Below are 19,451 nucleotides of genomic sequence, written 5' to 3'. Positions count from 1 at the left end.
GGCAATGCCAAGGTAAAGTGACACCGAATAAGGGAGGGTGAGTGTGACATGGTTGGAGGAGAATATGACAGGGCTAATGGAGGCGTTAATGTGACATTGTGAACGTGGCATTGTTGAGGGTTGTATCACAGGGTTGGGGTGAAAGTGGCATGGTTGATGGAGGGAGTGTGACAGAACAAGGGGAGGTAAGTAACAGAATTAACCCCTTTAGGACACATGACGGAAATATTTCGTCATGATTCCCTTTTTTTTCTGAAGTTGTGTCCTTAAGGGGTTAAAGGGACAGGATGAGTGTGGCATGATAGGGGAGGTAAGTATCATAGGGTTGGGGTGAGTGTGACATGGTTGGAGGAGGGAGAGTGACGGGGCAGTGAGCGACAGGATTAAGGGGGGGGTTAATGTGACAGGGTGAGTGACAGGATTGGGGATGAGTGTGGCAAGATTGGAGGGGTTAATGTGGTTTAGAGTGGCAGGGTAATATATGATAAGTCTGATAATTCGAAAGAAGGTGAGTGTAACAGGATTTAGGGGGGTTAAATGTGATGGGATGAGTGTGGCAGAGCGAGTTTTGGTGTGGTTGAAGGGTGCCAGAGGGGGTGACGGGGAGGGAGTGATGTGGTGGGAAGGAGGGGGGGGGGGTGTCGTGGTGTGGGGAGGCTGTTCCTTCAAATTCCCTTTATTTTTAAAATAATTTCCTTGGTGGCCCGCCGGGTGCAGAGATGCAGACCACGTGGTAAGTCTTGCGAGATCTCGCCCGGTGGAGCTTCAGACTGGCAGCAATGGGCTCTCCTGGCGCAGACTTTATAGAGGACAAGCCGCCGGGCCCCCTCCCAGTGTCGGGCCCTCGGTCATGCCCGAAGGTGATAAAGGTGGCTGCCTAAATCGCCTAATCAGAGAGCCGCCACTGCTTCTAGATAAATACCCGGACATACATTTGCGGTAGTGAAGTAGCATACAACCACAGATTGGGCACCCTCCTAGAGCTGGTTGGAGAAGGTAGGAACTTAAATGGCGTGCAAGATATACAACATCCTCATTTATTTGTAAAGGTGAAAGTATAGCTTCCTATTTTAATATCTATATGAAGGGTAGCAGGATAATAACTGCAAAACCCTGCATTTATAAACTGCATGAAATGCGACATGGACCTCCTTGCATTATAACCTATGCAACAAGCATAACTTATAATTGGAGTGTCCTTTTAAAAGTGTACACAATTTGGTAAATCAATGGAGACAGACCTACTACTTAGAATAATTAGAGATACTATATAATCTCCAATATGTCTAGTACTTTCAAAAGAATGAAAGAGTAAATGTAAAAAAAAAAATCAACAACAAAAAAAATCATTGTTTTGCAATGGAACGGTCACTTCTCTCAAAACAATACTTCTATGTTCCCTATTAAACATTTACTGTCCAGAGTGCTGTGGAGGTAACTATGCATATGAAAGAAAAATCTGTGGCTCTGCAGCACTATTCTTTTTAGGGATGGGCATTTGTACAAAAATGCTGTTCAGCCACATGCACATACCTATGAGTCTATTCATCACTGGGGGTTGATGGTATACTCTGACTATGCATTAAATATATTGAATATTCTATCATTAATTTCACACCTTTACAGTCAGACATGAGTGCAGCAGACAAGTTATTGCATGTAGAACAAGCAAATCTCTCCTTCCTGTATGCTGCTCACACATTATAGCAGTCTATACAAAAAACATTTGGAAATGATTAATACAACACTGTCATGCCGTACTTTTTCCCCAATCACTTTCTCTTCTCTTTCTTTCCTCATGCCGTTTTTTTTTTCTTTTTTATAACCTATTTCTAGCTAAAAACATAAGACAAAGTAGGGACTTTTCTTAGACCCTGAGCGACAGCTGTCACCAGGGACTGCTACATGAAATTGACTCTGTTATCGTCCATAGACCTCAATGATGTACTCTTGTGCATGCGCGAGAGTACAGCAGTGATGTCTGCTCCTGGCACTGAAGCAGATCTGCCGAAGGAGGATGGCGGAGTCCATAAGGGACAGGTTCAGGTAAGTAAAACTCCCCGTTCAGTGCCACCTCCCTCTTAATGCCACCAGACCCCCAGCGGCGATGTCACCATCGGGGTTCTTTGCAAATTATGCAGAGTCCTCAGACTGTGACTGTGACAGTGACACTTTAATCCTATGTATACATTGTATGAACTGAGAAGAAAGCAATATAATTGACTGTTTTGAGGACTAGATGCCGGAATCCTACTTAAAGGGAAACCATACTCTCCAAAACAACTGTAGCTTAAAGGAACACTATAGGGCCAGGAACACAAACCTGTATTCCTGTCCCTATAGTGTTAAAGCCACCATTTATGTTGCTTGCCCCCCTTAGAAACGATTAAAACATGCTGCAAAAACAGAATATGAGAACTCCGAGAACAGACAAAAGCTTAGAGAAAGTCAGTAGCTTGCCCTTCAGTAAATCCCCGCTCAGGTCTCTAAATATCCTCCCCCATGTAACCCCTTCACTCCCTGCCCTCCCCACACTGGAACCCCTTAACTCCCTGCCCTCCCCACACTGTAACCCCTTCACTCCCTGCCCTCCCCACACTGTAACCCCTTCACTCCCTGCCCCCTCCCCATACTGTAACCCCTTCACTCCCTGCCCTCCCCAATGTAGCCCCTGCCCTCCCCGCCCATGTAACCCCTTCACTCCCGGCCCCCCTCCCCACACTGTAGCCTTTTCTCCCCCTGGCCCCCACACTGTAGCCTTTTCTCCCCTGGCCCCCACACTGTAGCCTTTTCTCCCCCTGGCCCCCACACTGTAGCCTTTTCTCCCCCTGGCCCCCACACTGTAGCCTTTTCTCCCCCTGCCCCCCACACTGTAGCCTTTTCTCCCCCTGCCCCCCACACTGTAGCCTTTTCTCCCCCTGCCCCCCACACTGTAGCCTTTTCTCCCCCTGCCCCCCACACTGTAGCCTTTTCTCCCCCTGCCCCCCACACTGTAGCCTTTTCTCCCCTGCCCCCCACACTGTAGCCTTTTCTCCCCTTGCCCCCACCACTGTAGCCTTTTCTCCCCCTGCCCCCCACACTGTAGCCTTTTCTCCCCCTGCCCCCCCACACTGTAACCCTTTCCCCCCCCCCGCCCACCCCTTCTCCCCCAGCCCGCCAACTGTAACCCTTTCTCCTGCCGCCCACTGTAACCCTTTCTCACTTTGCCCTCACACTGTTACCAGCACACACTCCCTCCCACACTGTCACCCTCACCTCTCCCACACACTCACACTCACCTCCTGTCTCTGCGTCTATGTGTATCTGTGTGTCCTTTTGAGTCAGTGTGTGTATTTGTCTGTCAGTGTGTATCTGTGTACATGAGTGTCTGTTTATGTGTGTGTATATGTGTATACACTTCACACATACTCCATACAAAAAACATGCTTACATTCAAACACACACACACACACACACACACACTGCATCCACTACACACGTACTGCAAACGCAAACATTACATACAAACACAGCCCGGCATTAAGACACTAAAACTATCTACAAACACCCCTTCATTCAAACACCAACACTCAAAAAGCACACCTGCATTTCAAGTCCGACACTACATACAAACACCCATGCATTCAGACGCACACATTACAAACAAGTACACCACTACATTCCAATGGCAACAGTACATACAAATACACCCATACATGCACACATATACTTAATACAAAAACATGCTTACATTCAAAAGCTCAACCACTGCTCACAAATATAACCCTTCAATGATAAGAATATGGTAGATCCCCATCTGGTATAGCATTGTTGAAGTTCTCCGACATATGGAGATCTACCTTTTGGCCACACTTGCACTAGAGGGGGGCCCAGAAAACATATTTGCACCAGAGCACTCTCTACTTTAGTTCCACCACCGGGATAATCAATGTGAGGTGCCTGGATGAAAGAGCAGGACACAGCACTTCTGATTCTGAGAGTAAGCAGTTGTATGTCTCTAAAACTGATTGTCATGATTTGCAAAGTTTCTGCCTCTAAAACTGCCATGATATCCCAGAATTATGCCTCTAAAACTGCCATGTTATGCCAATTGTATGCATCTAAAACTGATTGCTATAGTGTGCCAATTTTATGCATCTAAAGCTGACATAATGTTCCAATTGTATGCCTGTAAAGCTGATTGCCACGGTGTGCCAATTGAATGCATCTAAAGCGGATAGTGTGCCAATTGTATGCCTCTAAAGTGGTTTGCCATGGTGTGCCAGTTTTATACCTCTGAAAGTAATTGTCATGGTGTGCCAATTATGTGCATCTAAAGCGGATTGCTATGGTGTGCCATTTGTATGCCTCTAAAGCTGATTGTCATGGTGTTCACTTTTTAAGATATGCATTAAAAGCAAGTGGGTCTCGAAAAATTACCATTTTGAAAAGTGGGTCTCTGCCCATAAAAGTTTGGGAAGCCCTGATCTAGAGTGTTCCTGGGGTAACTTTTTTGGGAAAATGTATTTAATAACATTTGAGATTGTGATTCAAAGTCCTGAGTAAGAGAGCAGTTCCTTCGAAGACAGAGGAACTGACTTTTGGGTATGCCATGAAGCCAAGGTTTATAGTGGCAACTGAACATGTCAATCATGTGTTCAGGTCTTTGTGTTTATTGTATTGTTCTGAATAAAAATATCTAAATCTAAAAAAATAATGAGAGAATGACTGTATTCCCAGGTTAAAATAATACCACTGTTGTTCCGATTTAAATATTGTAAAAACTGGTTAAGAGAATATTCAGTACCATCCCAAATAAAAAACAAATCTATGTATCTAAAATATGTGACCAGGTTTGCCTGCCAATCATGCCCACCCAGAATGGCTTGAGACGCCCATTCTGCCATAAAGAGGTTGGCACACCAGCCTCCACTGAAAGTACGGTATGTCAAAAGCAGAGATTTTACTCTTACTTAGTAACACCAAATCATGCCAGCAATGAGTGGCTGCGATAGCCTGAAATAGTAATGGACACTGTCAATGACATCCATCACTATTGTGGAAACACAGAGGGGGATACGGTGCGGTGGCTGAAGATCCTTATTAAATGTTAAAATCTTTGCAGCATTTACCGTTGAATGGAATGATGATGCCAGCGGCTCCAGGTAGTTATGGGTTATGCATCAATTCAAATAAGGTAGTGTGTCAGGTGATTTAAAGAATGATTGGGTAGTAACTCCTAGTAGGGATCGACCGATATTGATTTTTTTTAGAGCCGGTACCGATAATCGGGGGGGGGGGGGGGGGGGAAGGAAGGAGGAAAAGTGTACAGACACCCCAATTTAAAAGAAGCAACCCATTAATCCTAAAAATCATGAACCTTTGTTTAGTTATTTATTACACTAGGGCAGCGTTTCCCAATTGGTGTGTTCTGCGGAATCCTAATTGGGGCTCCACCAATATTTTTCAAAATAAAATGCCCGTGGGCGGCGAGTGAGCAGTGATCTCCCTGCTCAGCTACCTCACGCGCTCAGCAGTGATGCTGGAGCTGGAATATGATGTCACTTCGACATCACTAAGAGGCATGAGAGGGAGCTGAGCAGGGAGATTACTGGTCCCTCGCCGCCAGCCACTCAGCAGCCTCCCTGAACACCAGGGACTCCATACCAGCCACCCAGCATCCCCACTGAACCCCAGGGACCGCTCGCCAGCAGCCCCACTGGACCCCAGGGACTCCATGTCAGCACTCCTAAAGGTAGGCGGGCTGGGTGGTGTAAAATGTAAAAATAAAAAAATTGTACGTGTGTCTGTTAGGGAGTTTGTGTGTCTGTCAAAGAGTATATGTGTGTTTGTCAGTGAGAGTGAATGTGTGAGTGTATGTATGTGTTTGTATGTGTGTCTGTAAAAGAATGTGTGTGTCCGTGAGTGTATGTGTGTCTGTCAAAGAGTATATGTGTGTATGTACCAGTGTGTATCTGTGGTGTAAGTGTGTTTATATGTCACTGTGTGTATCTGAGTGTGTGTGTATTTGTGAGTCAAGAGGTGTGTGTATCTGTGTGTCAGTGTTTGTGTGCCACTATGTGCCTGTGTGTGTGTGTGTATCTGTGTGTCAGATACATATTTGCACACACACACAGATACACACACCGGCGCATACAACACACAGATATACACACCTTGACACACAGATACAGATACACACTGTGTGTCAATGTGTGTCTGTGTGCCATGATCTCCCAGTGTATGTGTATCTGTGTGTCAGATTCATACACACTGGCACATACAAACACAGATGCATACATACACACACATACACACTGTGTGTCAGATTATATTTATATATATATATATATATATATATATATATATATATATATATATATATATAAATTAATTGGGAACCCCTGCACTAGGGGCATTAGGGTGAATTAACTATCTCCTCCTCATTCTTAGACTAATGTCTGGATAAATGTTGCATTTGTGCTGTTAGGGATACAGTTCCACTTATTACAGGTGTCTATAACTTTGTGACAACTGTTACAATTTCTCTTGTGTGGCAGAAATTGACAGCTAGATCCTACAGGTTCCATATACTTTTTGGGTTATGTTGATTTAGATGAGTTATGCATCAAACTTTGCTTCGTTGAGATAAACTTGATTTAATAATTATTCATCAGCCAATGATCATGCTGAAATTCACCTTTAGGTAAGTAGTTTATAGGTTACACTGGCCAAAATCACTACCAAGTAGGTTTAACGTAGGTATGCCTGAAAATTGTTTTCCTCCACTTGTAACAAGGACAAATATTGAAGCTGCTTACCCCCAAATGACATGCTACACCGATGCAGACTTAAGTTATGGGTTATAGCACCCTTTAACTCCTTTACTTGTATACTACTTTTTAATTTGCGTACTGGCGGTAAATAGTTTTTTTTTCTCAACTATAGTTGCTAGCAATATGTCAGGAACAGAACAGCAGCAAATAGCTGTGAAATAGTTATATACTGGCTACAAAACAAAAGCCGAAATATTGGTAAATACAGCTAACACCATTCACTCTGAATAATGTGTGTGCACAAGTGGTGTGGAGAGATGCATACTGCAAAACCTTGTAGGTCACTGTTTTTGATTTTTAAGATCCATAAAGGTATTGTATTTTTGTTTCTTCAATTCATGTGCCATTTATACATGTTGACAACACAAAAAGCTATTCTATTGGTGTAGGGATTTATTTTTAAATTTTATTTGTAGTGATATGGCTAAACAACTAACTAGTTGTGTAACTGATGGGGCCCACCTCAATGCTTAAAGTCTTTATGGATTTCTTTTTTTATTATTATTCTTTATTTATGGTTCATTTTATGCAGTTCGGTAGTATGGATTTCTTTAATTTAATAATTGCTATTTTTTTTTTTTTATTTTAGGTTTCTGGACATAGCTTTAAAAGTAATCATGAGGACGATGTGGTTTGCTGGGGGCTTTCATTGGGTGACAGTGAAAGGCCAGCAGGCTTTGCCAGCAGAAGCTCCAATACTGACCCTGGCTCCACACTCTTCGTATTTTGATGCCATTCCAGTAACCATGACAATGGCTTCTATTGTAATGAAGGCTGAAAGCAAGGACATTCCTGTGTGGGGAAGTAAGTAAAGATCCTAAACTTAATTTGTATGAAACCTTTACCTTCTGTGTGTGTGTGTGTGTGTGTGTGTGTGTGTGTGTGTGTGTGTGTGTGTGTGTGTGTGTGTGTGTGTGTGTGTGTATATATATATATATTAGTATTATACACTGCTCAAAATAAAGGGACCACAAAAATAACATCCTAGATCTGAATGAATGAAATATTCTTCTGAAATACTTTGTTCTTTACATAGTTGAATGTGCTGACAACAAAATCACACAAAAATTAAAAAATGGAAATCAAATTTTTCAACCCACGGAGGTCTGTATTTAAAGTCACACTCAAAATTAAAGTGGAAAAACACACTACAGGCTAATCCAACTTTGATGTAATGTCCTTAAAACAAGTCAAAATGAGGCTCAGTAGTGTTTGTGGCCTCCACGTACCTGTATGACCTCCCTACAACGCCTGTGCATGCTCCTGATGAGGTGGCGGATGGTCTCCTGAGGGATCTCCTCCCAGACCCGGACTAAAGCATCTGCTAACTCCTGGACAGTCTGTGGTGCAACGTGACATTGGTGGATGGAGCGAGACATGATGTGCTCAATTGGATTCAGGTCTGGGGAACGGGCGGGCCAGTCCATAGCATCAATGCCTTCGTCTTGCAGGAACTGCTAACACACTCCCACATGATGTCTAGCATTGTCTTGCATTAGGAGGAACCCAGGGCCAACTGCACCAGCATATGGTCTCACAAGGGGTCTGAGGATCTCATCTCTGTACCTAATGGCAGTCAGGCTACCTCTGGCGAGCACATGGAGGGCTGTGCGGGCCCCCAAAGAAATGCCACCCCACACCATTACTGACCCACTGCCAAACCGGTCATGCTGGAGGATGTTGTAGGCAGCAGAACGTTCTCCACTGCGTCTCCAGACTCTGCCACGTCTGTCACATGTGCTCAGTGTGAATCTGCTTTCATCTGTGAAGAGCACAGGGCGTCAGTGGCGAATTTACCAATCTTGGTGTTTTTGGCAAATGCCAAACGTCCTGCACAGTGTTGGGCTGTAAGCACAACCCCCACCTGTGGATGTCGGGCCCTCATACCACCCTCATGGAGTCTGTTTCTGACCGTTTGAGCAGATACATGCACATTTGTGGCCTGCTGGAGGTCATTTTGCAGGGTTCTGGCAGTGCTCCTCCTGTTCCTCCTTGCACAAAGGCGGAGGTAGCGGTCATGCTGCTGGGTCGTTGCCCTCCTACAGCCTTCTTCACATCTCCTTATGTACTGGACTCTCTCCTGATAGCACCTCCATGCTCTGGACACTACGCTGACAGACACAGCAAACCTTCTTGCCACAGCTCGCATTGATGTGCCATCCTGGATGAGCTGCACTACCTGAGCCACTTGTGTGGGTTGTAGACTCCGTCTCATGCTACCACTAGAGTGAAAGCACCGCCAGCATTCAAAAGTGACCAAAACATCAGCCAGGCAGCATAGGAACTGAGAAGTGGTCTGTGGTCACCACCTGCAGAACCACTCCTTTATTGGGGGTGTCTTGCTAATTGCCTATAATTTCCACCTGTTGTCTATCCTATTTGCACAACAGCATGTGGAATTGATTGTCACTCAGTGTTGCTTCCTAAGTGGACAGTTTGATTTCACAGAAGTGTGATTGACTTGGAGTTACATTGTGTTGTTTAAGTGTTCCCTTTAGTTTTTTTGAGCAGTGTATATAGTAAGTATTGTTAGTAGCACTCACGGTCTTTTATAAAATCCGGTCTTTATTGGATAATATAAGAATCAACGTTTCAGTCCTATACAAGGACTTTCATCAGGATCAATATAAATGAAATAATGCAATATAACCATATATATACACACATACAAATAAAGGGAAATTGGACTCACCCCAGATGCAGTGCATAATCACAGTGTGTGTGTCTATATGTATATATGTGTGTGTGTATATACATACACATACACACAAACAATTTGTGTATAGTTAATACGTTGCTAAACAGAAATACACACACCAGTGAAGCCATAAGACTTGCTTTTCCCTCAGAAATCTCACTTTAACAGTGCTCTCCTTACTGCAAGGGATTCTGGGTATGAGTATGCATCAACAAAGAACCATTTTTTTAATATATAATTCTTTGCAGCATGAGATGGTTGTCATGCATGAAGATGATTTTATTACGGAAAGCATAGTTCTTCCTTCTGTACCAGGGAAGAAAGTGGTCAGTCAGGAACTCCACATACTTTGCAGAGGTCATCTTTACACCTTCGGGGACCCTAAAGGGGCCGACCAGCTCTCTTCACATGATTCCGGCCCAAAACATGACTCCACCACCGCCTTGCCGACGTTGCAGCCTTGTTGGAACAGGGTTGCCGTCCACCAACCATCCACTACTCCATCCATCTGGACCATCCAGAGTTGCACGGCACTCATCAGTGAACAGGACTGTTTGAAAATTAGTCTTCATGTATTTTTCTGCCCAATGCAGCTGTTTCTGCTTGTGAGCATTGGTTAGTGGTGGCCAAATAGAAGGTTTATATACAGTTGCAAGACTCTGGAGGACTATACACCTTGATGTCCGTGGGACTCCAGAGGCACCAGCAGCTTCAAATATCTGTATGCTGCTATGTAATGGTATTTTAGCAGCTGCTCTCTTGATCCGATGCGTGGATCTGGCAGAAATCCTCCTCAATATGCCTTTATCTGCACAAACCCGTCTGTGCTCTGAATCAGCCACACATCTCTTAATAGTGTGATGATCACGCTTAAGTTTTTGTGAAATATCTAATGTTTTCATACCTCGTCCAAGGCATTGAACTATTTCACTCTTTTTGGCAGCAGAGAGATCCTTTTTCTTCCCCATATTGCATGAAAATGGTGCTCTGCTTAATAATGTGGAACACCCTCCTTTAGTAGTTTTTCTTTAAATTGGGCTCACCTGGCAATCTAATTATCACAGGTGTCCGAGATTGTTTTCAGTGATCAAAAAAGCCCTAAAACACAATGCCATCCATGAGTTAAACTGAAAAACAAAATCTTTAATCTTTGTGACACTTAAATAGAATATGCATAATAATTTGAAACAGGGTGTATATGCCATATTAAGAGCTGGGGCAGGTGCGTGGCTAGGCAAAACGGACATCTCAAACGCCTTCAAGCTCTTACCTATACACCCATCCCTATGGCACGGGCACGGCAATAAGTGGGGGGGGGGGGGGGGAATACTACTTTGCCACATGACTGACATTCGGATCAAAAAGCAGTCCGACACTGTTTGACGTATTTGCAGACACACTAGGTTGGCTCCCTCTCAACATATGCGATTGTCCATCCGTGATCCACTATCTGGACGACTTTCTCACAATAGAAGCCCCACACACAACACCCACCAGCAGTAACAAAACAAGGGCACTTTTTGCTACACTAGTGGTACCACTCTCTCAGGAGAAGACAGTAGGGCTTACCACCAATTTGGTTTTCCTAGGAATCCAGCTAGATTCTGTAGCGCTACATGCTAGCTTCCCGCGGGAGAAAGTCGTCAGGATCACACAATCGGTGGATTCTTTTCTTTTTTTTCTTTTTTTTTTTTTTTAAGGGAAACAAGTGTGCAAAAACTGAACTGCAGTCTTTACTAGGTACACTAAACTTTGCAATTAGGATAATACCTCAAGGCAGAGCATTCATATCAAGGCTCTTGAGTCTTCTCCCCCAACTGACAAATGACATCCGCACCATAACATTAGATGAACACGCCATAGCCGATCTCCGCATGTGGCTAAGGTTTCTGTCCCACTGGAACGGTGAAGCGATGTTCATACTCCCGCTATCTGGACAGACACCGCAGCACATACCAGGTTTGCCGCTATTTACAACAATGCCTGGTCTAGAGACAAGTGGCCACTGGAGACTTCAAATCTGCCCTCATTTCATATGACTTCAGCTTTGTTTGAAATATACCCCATAGTTGCGGCCGCCAGAGTCTGGGGGCACCTATGGGAAGGTAAAGCAGTAAAATGCTTTACAGATAAAGCTGCAAGCGACATTCTAAACAAAGGCAGATCCTCCTCCCTAGTAATAATTAGGCTAGTCAGATGTCTCACCTGGCTCGCAGCCACTTTACACTTACATGTCACATGCTTCCACATACCAGGACACACTAACATTGCAGCTGACGCCCTGTCTCGCTCTCAATTCCAGAGATTCTTCGAGGCCAACAAAACGCCAGTGCCAACCCCCTCATTCTAAGACCTAATCCTGGACTGACCCGCTTAATGGCGCACAGCAGGTTCCTGGCTAACGCTGCCCTTTCAGTCAACACCTCCAAATCATACAATAGAGCCTTTGCAGTCTATAACAAATTTACCTCGGAATATCAAGTTGCAGATGTTCATTCTCTGGATACTATAGTAGCATTTATATCCTTTTGCCACCTTCACTTAAAACTCTCCTTAAACACCATAAAACTCTACATCACTGGTATACACCATATATTAAGTGCCTATCCCAGCACCAAACCATTCATGTCCTCCTACCCAGTGAGGAATATACTCCGAGGCATACAGCGTCTAGACAAGCCCACTACAACTAAAAGACAACCTATAGACGGTCCCAAATTCCAGGCACTATCCGACCGATTAGACACCAATCCTTTCGAACCAAATACCAATCAAAACTGCAGTTTACCTGGCATTTTATGGGTTCTTACGACCCAACGAATTTACCACTGACATCAGATCCTCAAAAAAATGATCTGAAAGTATCAGACCTTAACAAACGTTCAGACCATTACGTTCTCACCATCAGTCACACTAAAACCAACCAATCAGGACCACCTACAGAAATAAATTACTATCCCACGGCCAACAAATGGTGCCCAGTGGTAATAATAGACCAGTATGTAGCATCACTCTTTGATACAAATCCTAACAAGGCCCTATTCACAATATAGGGCAAACTACTTACCATAGCCAAGTTCATTTCATACATCAGAACTCTCTTAACTAGGCTGGGTCTTAACCCCAATGCCTTTACAGGACACTCGTTCAGAATAGGGGCAGCCTCCGCAGCCTCAAGACAAAGCATTCCAGCTCACATCATTAAAAGATTAGGATGATGGAAATCCTCAGTGTATTCCACATACATACCACAACCAGAGCTAGAACTAAGACAAGCATTTAAGAATCTTGCCATGTAAAGATGTATAATAAAGTGAATTTCACGCAAACGTTTTGCCCTCTTTCATTACAGGCCTACCCGATACATCTGTTTCGGCACACCACAACCGACTTCCTCAAATGTCTAAACTGTTATAACTATGGCCTTTTGTCCCCGACTACAAATTGGAAGGCGGAGCCTAAAGTTATGGGAGGGGTTACCCGGCTATATAAGCACAGGCCCCCTACTCGATGCCTCCGGGTTCATCCCTCCCACCACTCCCCTAAATATTTATATACATACCATTACATTACATACCATTACCAGGTAATGGCACACCACAACCGACTTGCTCAAATGTCTAACCTGTTATAAGTACAGCTTTTTGTCCCTGACTACAAATATATATATATATATATATATATATATATATATATATATATATATATATATATATATATATTTATATATATTTATATATATTTCCAATGTATCACAGCACTTACCCTTAAGTTTTTTTGCCTTGGTGCTACCAGCGTATAAAATAAATAAATAATGAATAGAAAGGTGCACTCACAGGTCTTCTTCCAAGTGTGAAGTTTATTCTGTTATTTCAAGATTGTCCCAACGTTTCGACCCTTAAGGGTCTTTTTCAAGGTCCTCCCGTGGGACCTTGAAAAAGAGCCGTAGGGGTCGAAATGTTGGGACAATCTTGAAATAACAGAATAAACTTCACACTTGGAAGAAGACCTGTGAGTGCACCTTTCTATTCATTATAGATATAGATATATATATATCTCTATATCCAACAAATTCCACAGCACTGTACAATAGGTGGGCTAACAGACAAGTATTTGCACAAAGACAAGTTGGACACTCAGGAACAGAGAGGGTGTTGAGAGCCTTGTTCAAACAAGCTTACATTCAAAATGATAAATTCAAATTCTTTCTGGAAGGACACTAGTTAACATTCTTTTCCAAGTGTTTCCCACCCTTCCTGATATTGTTTGTGCTTTTTTTTTCTTTAGCATTAATCAACTTCATCCGACCAGTGTTTGTATCCCGCTCAGACCAGGATTCTCGAAAGAAAACTGTAGAAGAGATCAGAAGACGGGCTCATTCCAATGGTAAATGGCCTCAGGTAACCAACACAACATCCAAATCAAAACTTTTGATTTTATTTTCCCTTTTGTGAATTCTACAGAAATAGTTATTGCATCTATGAATTTGTTAAATTTTTCCAGTTCCATACCTATGTCACACCTATTTTGACCTTCTAAACGGCTTCCAAACTTCTCCTAAATGACTTAAAGGACCACTCTAGTGCCAGGAAAACATACTCGTTTTCCTGGCACTAGAGTGCCCTGAGGGTGCCCCCACCCTCAGGGACCCACTCCCGCCGGGCTCTGGGGGGAGGAAGGGGTTAAACTTACCTCTTTCTCCAGCGCCGGTCGGGGAGCTCTACTCCTCCTCCTCTTCTTCCTCGCGACGTCATCGGCTGAATGCGCATGCGCGGCAGGAGCCGTGCTCGCATTCAGCCGGTCGCATAGGAAAGCATTCATAATGCTTTCCTATGGACGCTTGCGTGCTCTCACTGTGATTTTCACAGTGAGAAGCACGCAAGCGCCTCTAGCGGCTGTCAGTGAGACAGCCACTAGAGGCTCTGGAGGCTGGCTTAACCCTCAGAATAAACATAGCAGTTTCTCTGAAACTGCTATGTTTATAAAAAAAAAAGGGTAAAAGCTAGCTGGACCTGGCACCCAGACCACTTCATTAAGCTGAAGTGGTCTGGGTGCCTAGAGTGGTCCTTTAAGCTGAGCAAGCTATATTCATATTCGACTTGCTGAGTGTGCTTTCCCGTTCTGAATATGCACAAAATGAGGCATGATTATTTATTTGTGGGTTATTAATGTTTCACTGGAAGACAGTGGTTTTCTGACTGTTAAGGGTCCCTTAGGATATCAAAAGAATCCACTATCTATAAGGTGATACACGCATACGGTAGATTAGCCAGTTGGCTTACATTGAAGCTAGACAAACATTTCACATCTTGCAGAGGTGCTCTGGTTGAAAAAAAATTCATGTTGTAAACCTTATGACAACTATCACAATCACATTCCTATACAATCAAGTTAAACCCTCTCATGCTAAAACTAGCCATGCCACCTCTACCAGGTAGCCACTGCATTTATGCACTATACAAATCACATTTAGACTGTAATAGGTACTTCATGTAGCTATGACAAAGTTTCAGCCACTCAATAGAATCATTGTCAAGTGTTTGTGTGCCCGGACTCCTTACTTTCTGGAGACTCAACACACCACTGCTATACACTCAGCACGAGTGTATAGCAGCAGTAAAGCAATTTGACATAAGAGCAATCCCATATTTCTGTGAATTGAATTGGCACAAATAAAAGCATCTGGAAGTCTGGTTGTGTGTTACATATGTAAATATGCATAAAGAATATCTATCCTGAAAGTCTTGATTGAGCACCCTTTATTTGGTAAATGATAATCCAAGAATTGCTACGGAGAACTATATAATATGGAATTATGTGCTCAGGTACTTTGTGTTTTTGGTAATCTTAAAAAAAAAAAAAAAAAAAAAATCATAGTAAATAATCACATAGGTTTAGCCTTAAAGGAACACTATAGTCACCTAAACAACTTTAATGAAGCCGTTTTAGTGTATAGATCATGCCTCTCAGATTGTACTGCTCAATTCACTTCCATTTAGGAGTTAAATCACTTTGTGTTTATGCAGCCCTTGCCACACCTCCCCTTGCTATGATTGACAGAGCCTGCATGAAAAAAAAACGGTTTTCACTTTCAATTCAGATGTAATTTACCTTAAACAATGTTATCTCTTGCTCTGTAAATTTAAGTTTAATCACATACAGGAGGCTCTTGAAGGGTCTAGCTAGCTATAAACATAGAAGGGGATAAGAAAATCTAAATTAAACAGAACTTGCAATAAAGAAAGGATAAACTTTAGATGACTCTTTACAGGAAGTGTTTAGGAAGTCACATGCAGGGAGGTGTGACTAGGGTCAATAAACAAAGTGATTTGACTCCTAAATGGCAGATAATTTAGCATGGAGACTGCAGGGGCATGATCTATACACCAAAACTGTTTCATTAAGCTAAAGTTGTTTTGGTGACTATCGTGTCCTTTTAATTCAATGTAATAGAATTGTTCGAATACATGACCTCAATAAAACTAAAAATGGCACTTGTCATGCCCCAAACAACTTATGCTCATTAGATTGAGCATGAGATTTCATCTATACATTGTGCTAGCAGAATTCTGTATTGGCACAAGTGAGCTAAAGCCTGTATGAGATGTAAGTCGGGACGCGCTGAAGGGCTAGTTGAACTGGGGTTCATTCTCACTTTTTTCATAAACTGTGTTTTTTTGGGGGGGGATGGGGGGGTTCTACATTTATTGTGGATGTGTAGATGCCGTACCTGCAGGAATCGGGAAGTGTTTGAAATAGTTGAGTCCGTTATAGGTCTGCAATTGTGATTTTTCAAAACTGTTTTGAGCTTTGAGTTGTTCTCCTGCCCACAAAGTCGCATGTGCTAATGCTTATTGATTTCATAGAGGGAAAATCACCAGTGCATCATTTATGCACTATTTAACTAGGAGCAAAAGTGGGTGTATTTTGGGTGTGTTACTATAGAAAATTTATTAAAAGATGTAATTTTATTTATATAATGTGCATGTTAGCTAGAAATAACCCATTTAATATTTTAAAATACACGTGTTAATATTCATAGTTTCCAACAGTTTGAAACTTACCTAGGTCACTGGGGTTCCACTGTTTCTACATTTGCATTGGTTTAATTTATTTTGGTATTGTTCAGAAATGAACCACTCAGGCACTTTTGTCTCTTTAATAACAGTCCTTTGTTTTGCAGATTTTAAAGGATCACTATAGGGTCAGGGACACAAACATGTATTGCTGACCTTATAGTGTTAAAATCACCATCTAGCCCCCCTGGGCCCCTCATGCCTCCATAAATATAGGAAATATAGCAATATCTTACTGTATTCAAGCCTGAAGCTATAACTCTGCATGCTGTATGTCTCAGAAAAACGAGCTGTCTGCTGACATCATCAGAAGTGGTAGCCTGATCCAATCACAGTGCTTCCCCATAGGATTGGCTGAGACTGGCAAACAGGCAGATCAGGGGCAGAGCCAGCATGATTCAAACACATCCCTGGCCAATCAGCATCTCCTCATAGAGATGAATTGAATCAATGAATCTCTGAGGAAACTTCAGTGTCTGAATGCAGAGGGAGGAGATACTGAATGTTTGGATGCATTTTAGGCAGCTATGACCCAGGAAGAATCGCTTACAGCCATCTGAGGAGTGGCCAGTAAAGTTATCACTAGGCTGTAATGTAAACACTGCATTTTCTCTGAAAAGACCGTGTTTACAGCAAAAAGCCTGAAGGTAATGATTCTACTCACCAGAACAAATTTAATAAGCTGTAGTTCTTCTGGTGATTATAGTGTCCCTTTAAAGTCTCTAATATTTTTATAGTTGATAGAATCGTAATGCTGTACGAAACTATACTTTCTGAAGCTTAATTAGCAGTATATTTTCCTTGGTTGCTAACACAATCTACTGCAAACATCCATCTAATGACATGTTGGTTACAGATAATAGTTGGAATTTCTCTTGGGTATTCTTCTAAGTCAAGTACTGTTTCATATTTTAAACAGAATAGCTCTTATAAGTAATCCAGTGTATAATCAACACAGCTAAAAGCCTTGTGTTGTCAACTGAAACGTTCAGTTTCTTGTTTAACAGTTCTGTTCATGGGTCAGCGTTGATCATGCAACAGTGTTTACAGTTCCTGCTTCCTATTATTGCATGCACTATGTATTTGAGCTTTTCTTTGTCCGTATTTATCAAATAAGCAGTGCTTTATTATAGTGATACGATTTCTATATACAAGTGGTACATCGGTTTACAAATTTAATGCGTTCTCCAGTACTTTTCTTATTGCAAAAAATTTGTAAACCGAAATGTGGTCTCCCATAGGAATGCATTGAAAACCAATAAATCCGTTCCGGAGGTCAGAAAAAAGTCAGAATGAGCTGGCATGGAAACCAACCCACAATGCAGAACACACAGTAAAAGGCATGCAAATGACAAAGCTCAGCTCCCTACCTTTCCACTGCTTGAGAAATGCACCAGGAATGTGCCAAAACCGCTGCAAAAAGATTCCAGTATGGCTTCAAAACTCGATGCAGAAATCGCTCCAACAGCTCCACACTCGACGCCACGTGCTAGCCACAGACCCCAGCATGCACGGGGCCGGCGCTGTAAGCTCTGCATGAGGACCTACAGCATCAGATTTTCCCCATAGGGTTGGAGGGGGCAGAGCTTTGACCCAGCGCCGAGGGACATGTAGTGTATAAATAGCATCATTAATTCTCAGGATAAGATTATAATTATGCTTCTTTTTAAATCGCTGGTAAGACCACACTTTGAAAATGCTGTGCAATTTTGGGCACCTGTTCTAAAGAAGAATACTATGGTTTTAGAATAAGTGCAGAGGCAGGCTACAAAATGAATAAAAATAATGTAGCATTTTAGTTATCATCCTGCATCCTGCAATACCTCTCCTGATGGATGGGCCCCCGAGTGATCGCTCCCCAGAAGCAATCCCTTCCAGGTTGCTCCACATGGTGCCCAACAGTGTAGCAAAGCATCGGAAGTCATGAGTGCTGAGTGCCTCTAGGGGTCGAGTGGAAACCTGTACATATAGTAAAAACTGAATATAATGTGTGGTTACAGTAAATGAGTAAGAGGAAAATTACAGCTAAACACAAACACTGCAGAAATGTAAAAACAGCCCTGGTCATTAAGGGGTTAAACATAACTTTATCTTTCACGCTACGTTCATGCTGTCTCAAAACACAGACTTTAACTAAGCAAAACCTATTTATTTTATTTTAGGTGATGATTTTCCCAGAAGGAACATGTACCAACCGATCCTGTCTTATTACCTTCAAACCTGGTAGGATCATAAATAAATGGCATGTAACGTTTGTGGCTAGATGTGATGTGTGACTGGTGTCCGTTTCTTTTGCAGATCTTCCTAACCGAGGGCACAAAAGCACTGTTTAACTTGTGCCAATAATTACATCTGTTGTTATTGTGTACTCTGCAATCCAAAACTGTCTCTAAGTGTTTCTGGTATTTACAGTACATTATAACATGGTTTACTCAATGTATGAACTGTATGAAGAGTCCATTAAAGCTCTTGTTTGCACATATGGATGCCCTTTGAGAGGGTTTTTAGATTTTACTTCTTTCCTTTTGTACTGAATTTCTATAGTAAACAATTGAAGCTGACATACTAGACCTGACCGCACTTGGCCTGTTTACCTGGAGGTGATCCCATTTATTATGTTCGCCAGGGTATTTATGGGTTATATATAAATCTATTTATCTATCGAGATATAAATATAGGTATCCGACATACCAGAGATAAAGTAAGGTGACTGCTTTTTCTTTTGTAACTCTTCGATTATGATAAACTATAAAATAGAAAATGTAGAACTTTAATAGGCACGCCTTTTGTCATACTTTGTTAAAGGATGTCTACTCTACTTCCTGCTCTGGTTGGTGACTTTTTGAAATTATAATATTTTCC

The 19,451-nt window shown here is 42.4% G+C and overlaps 1 protein-coding gene across 1 annotated transcript in view; it reads left to right on the top strand.

Annotated features, from left to right (window-relative positions):
• The window catches only part of LPCAT1 (lysophosphatidylcholine acyltransferase 1), a 143,962-nt gene that overhangs the window by 90,026 nt on the left and 34,485 nt on the right, over positions 1 to 19,451 (top strand). The window contains exons 3-5 of the mRNA XM_063451852.1: positions 7,405 to 7,619; positions 13,801 to 13,913; positions 18,752 to 18,812. Of these exons, the coding sequence (XP_063307922.1) occupies positions 7,405 to 7,619; positions 13,801 to 13,913; positions 18,752 to 18,812 (389 nt within the window). The remainder of the gene's footprint in view (positions 1 to 7,404; positions 7,620 to 13,800; positions 13,914 to 18,751; positions 18,813 to 19,451) is intronic.

This window comes from Pelobates fuscus, chromosome 4 (genome assembly GCF_036172605.1).
Source record: "Pelobates fuscus isolate aPelFus1 chromosome 4, aPelFus1.pri, whole genome shotgun sequence".
In the NCBI taxonomy this organism is placed as follows: Eukaryota; Metazoa; Chordata; class Amphibia; order Anura; family Pelobatidae; genus Pelobates; species Pelobates fuscus.
Note: the sequence above shows the minus strand (reverse complement) of the source record. Positions and strands in the feature narration are given on the sequence as shown.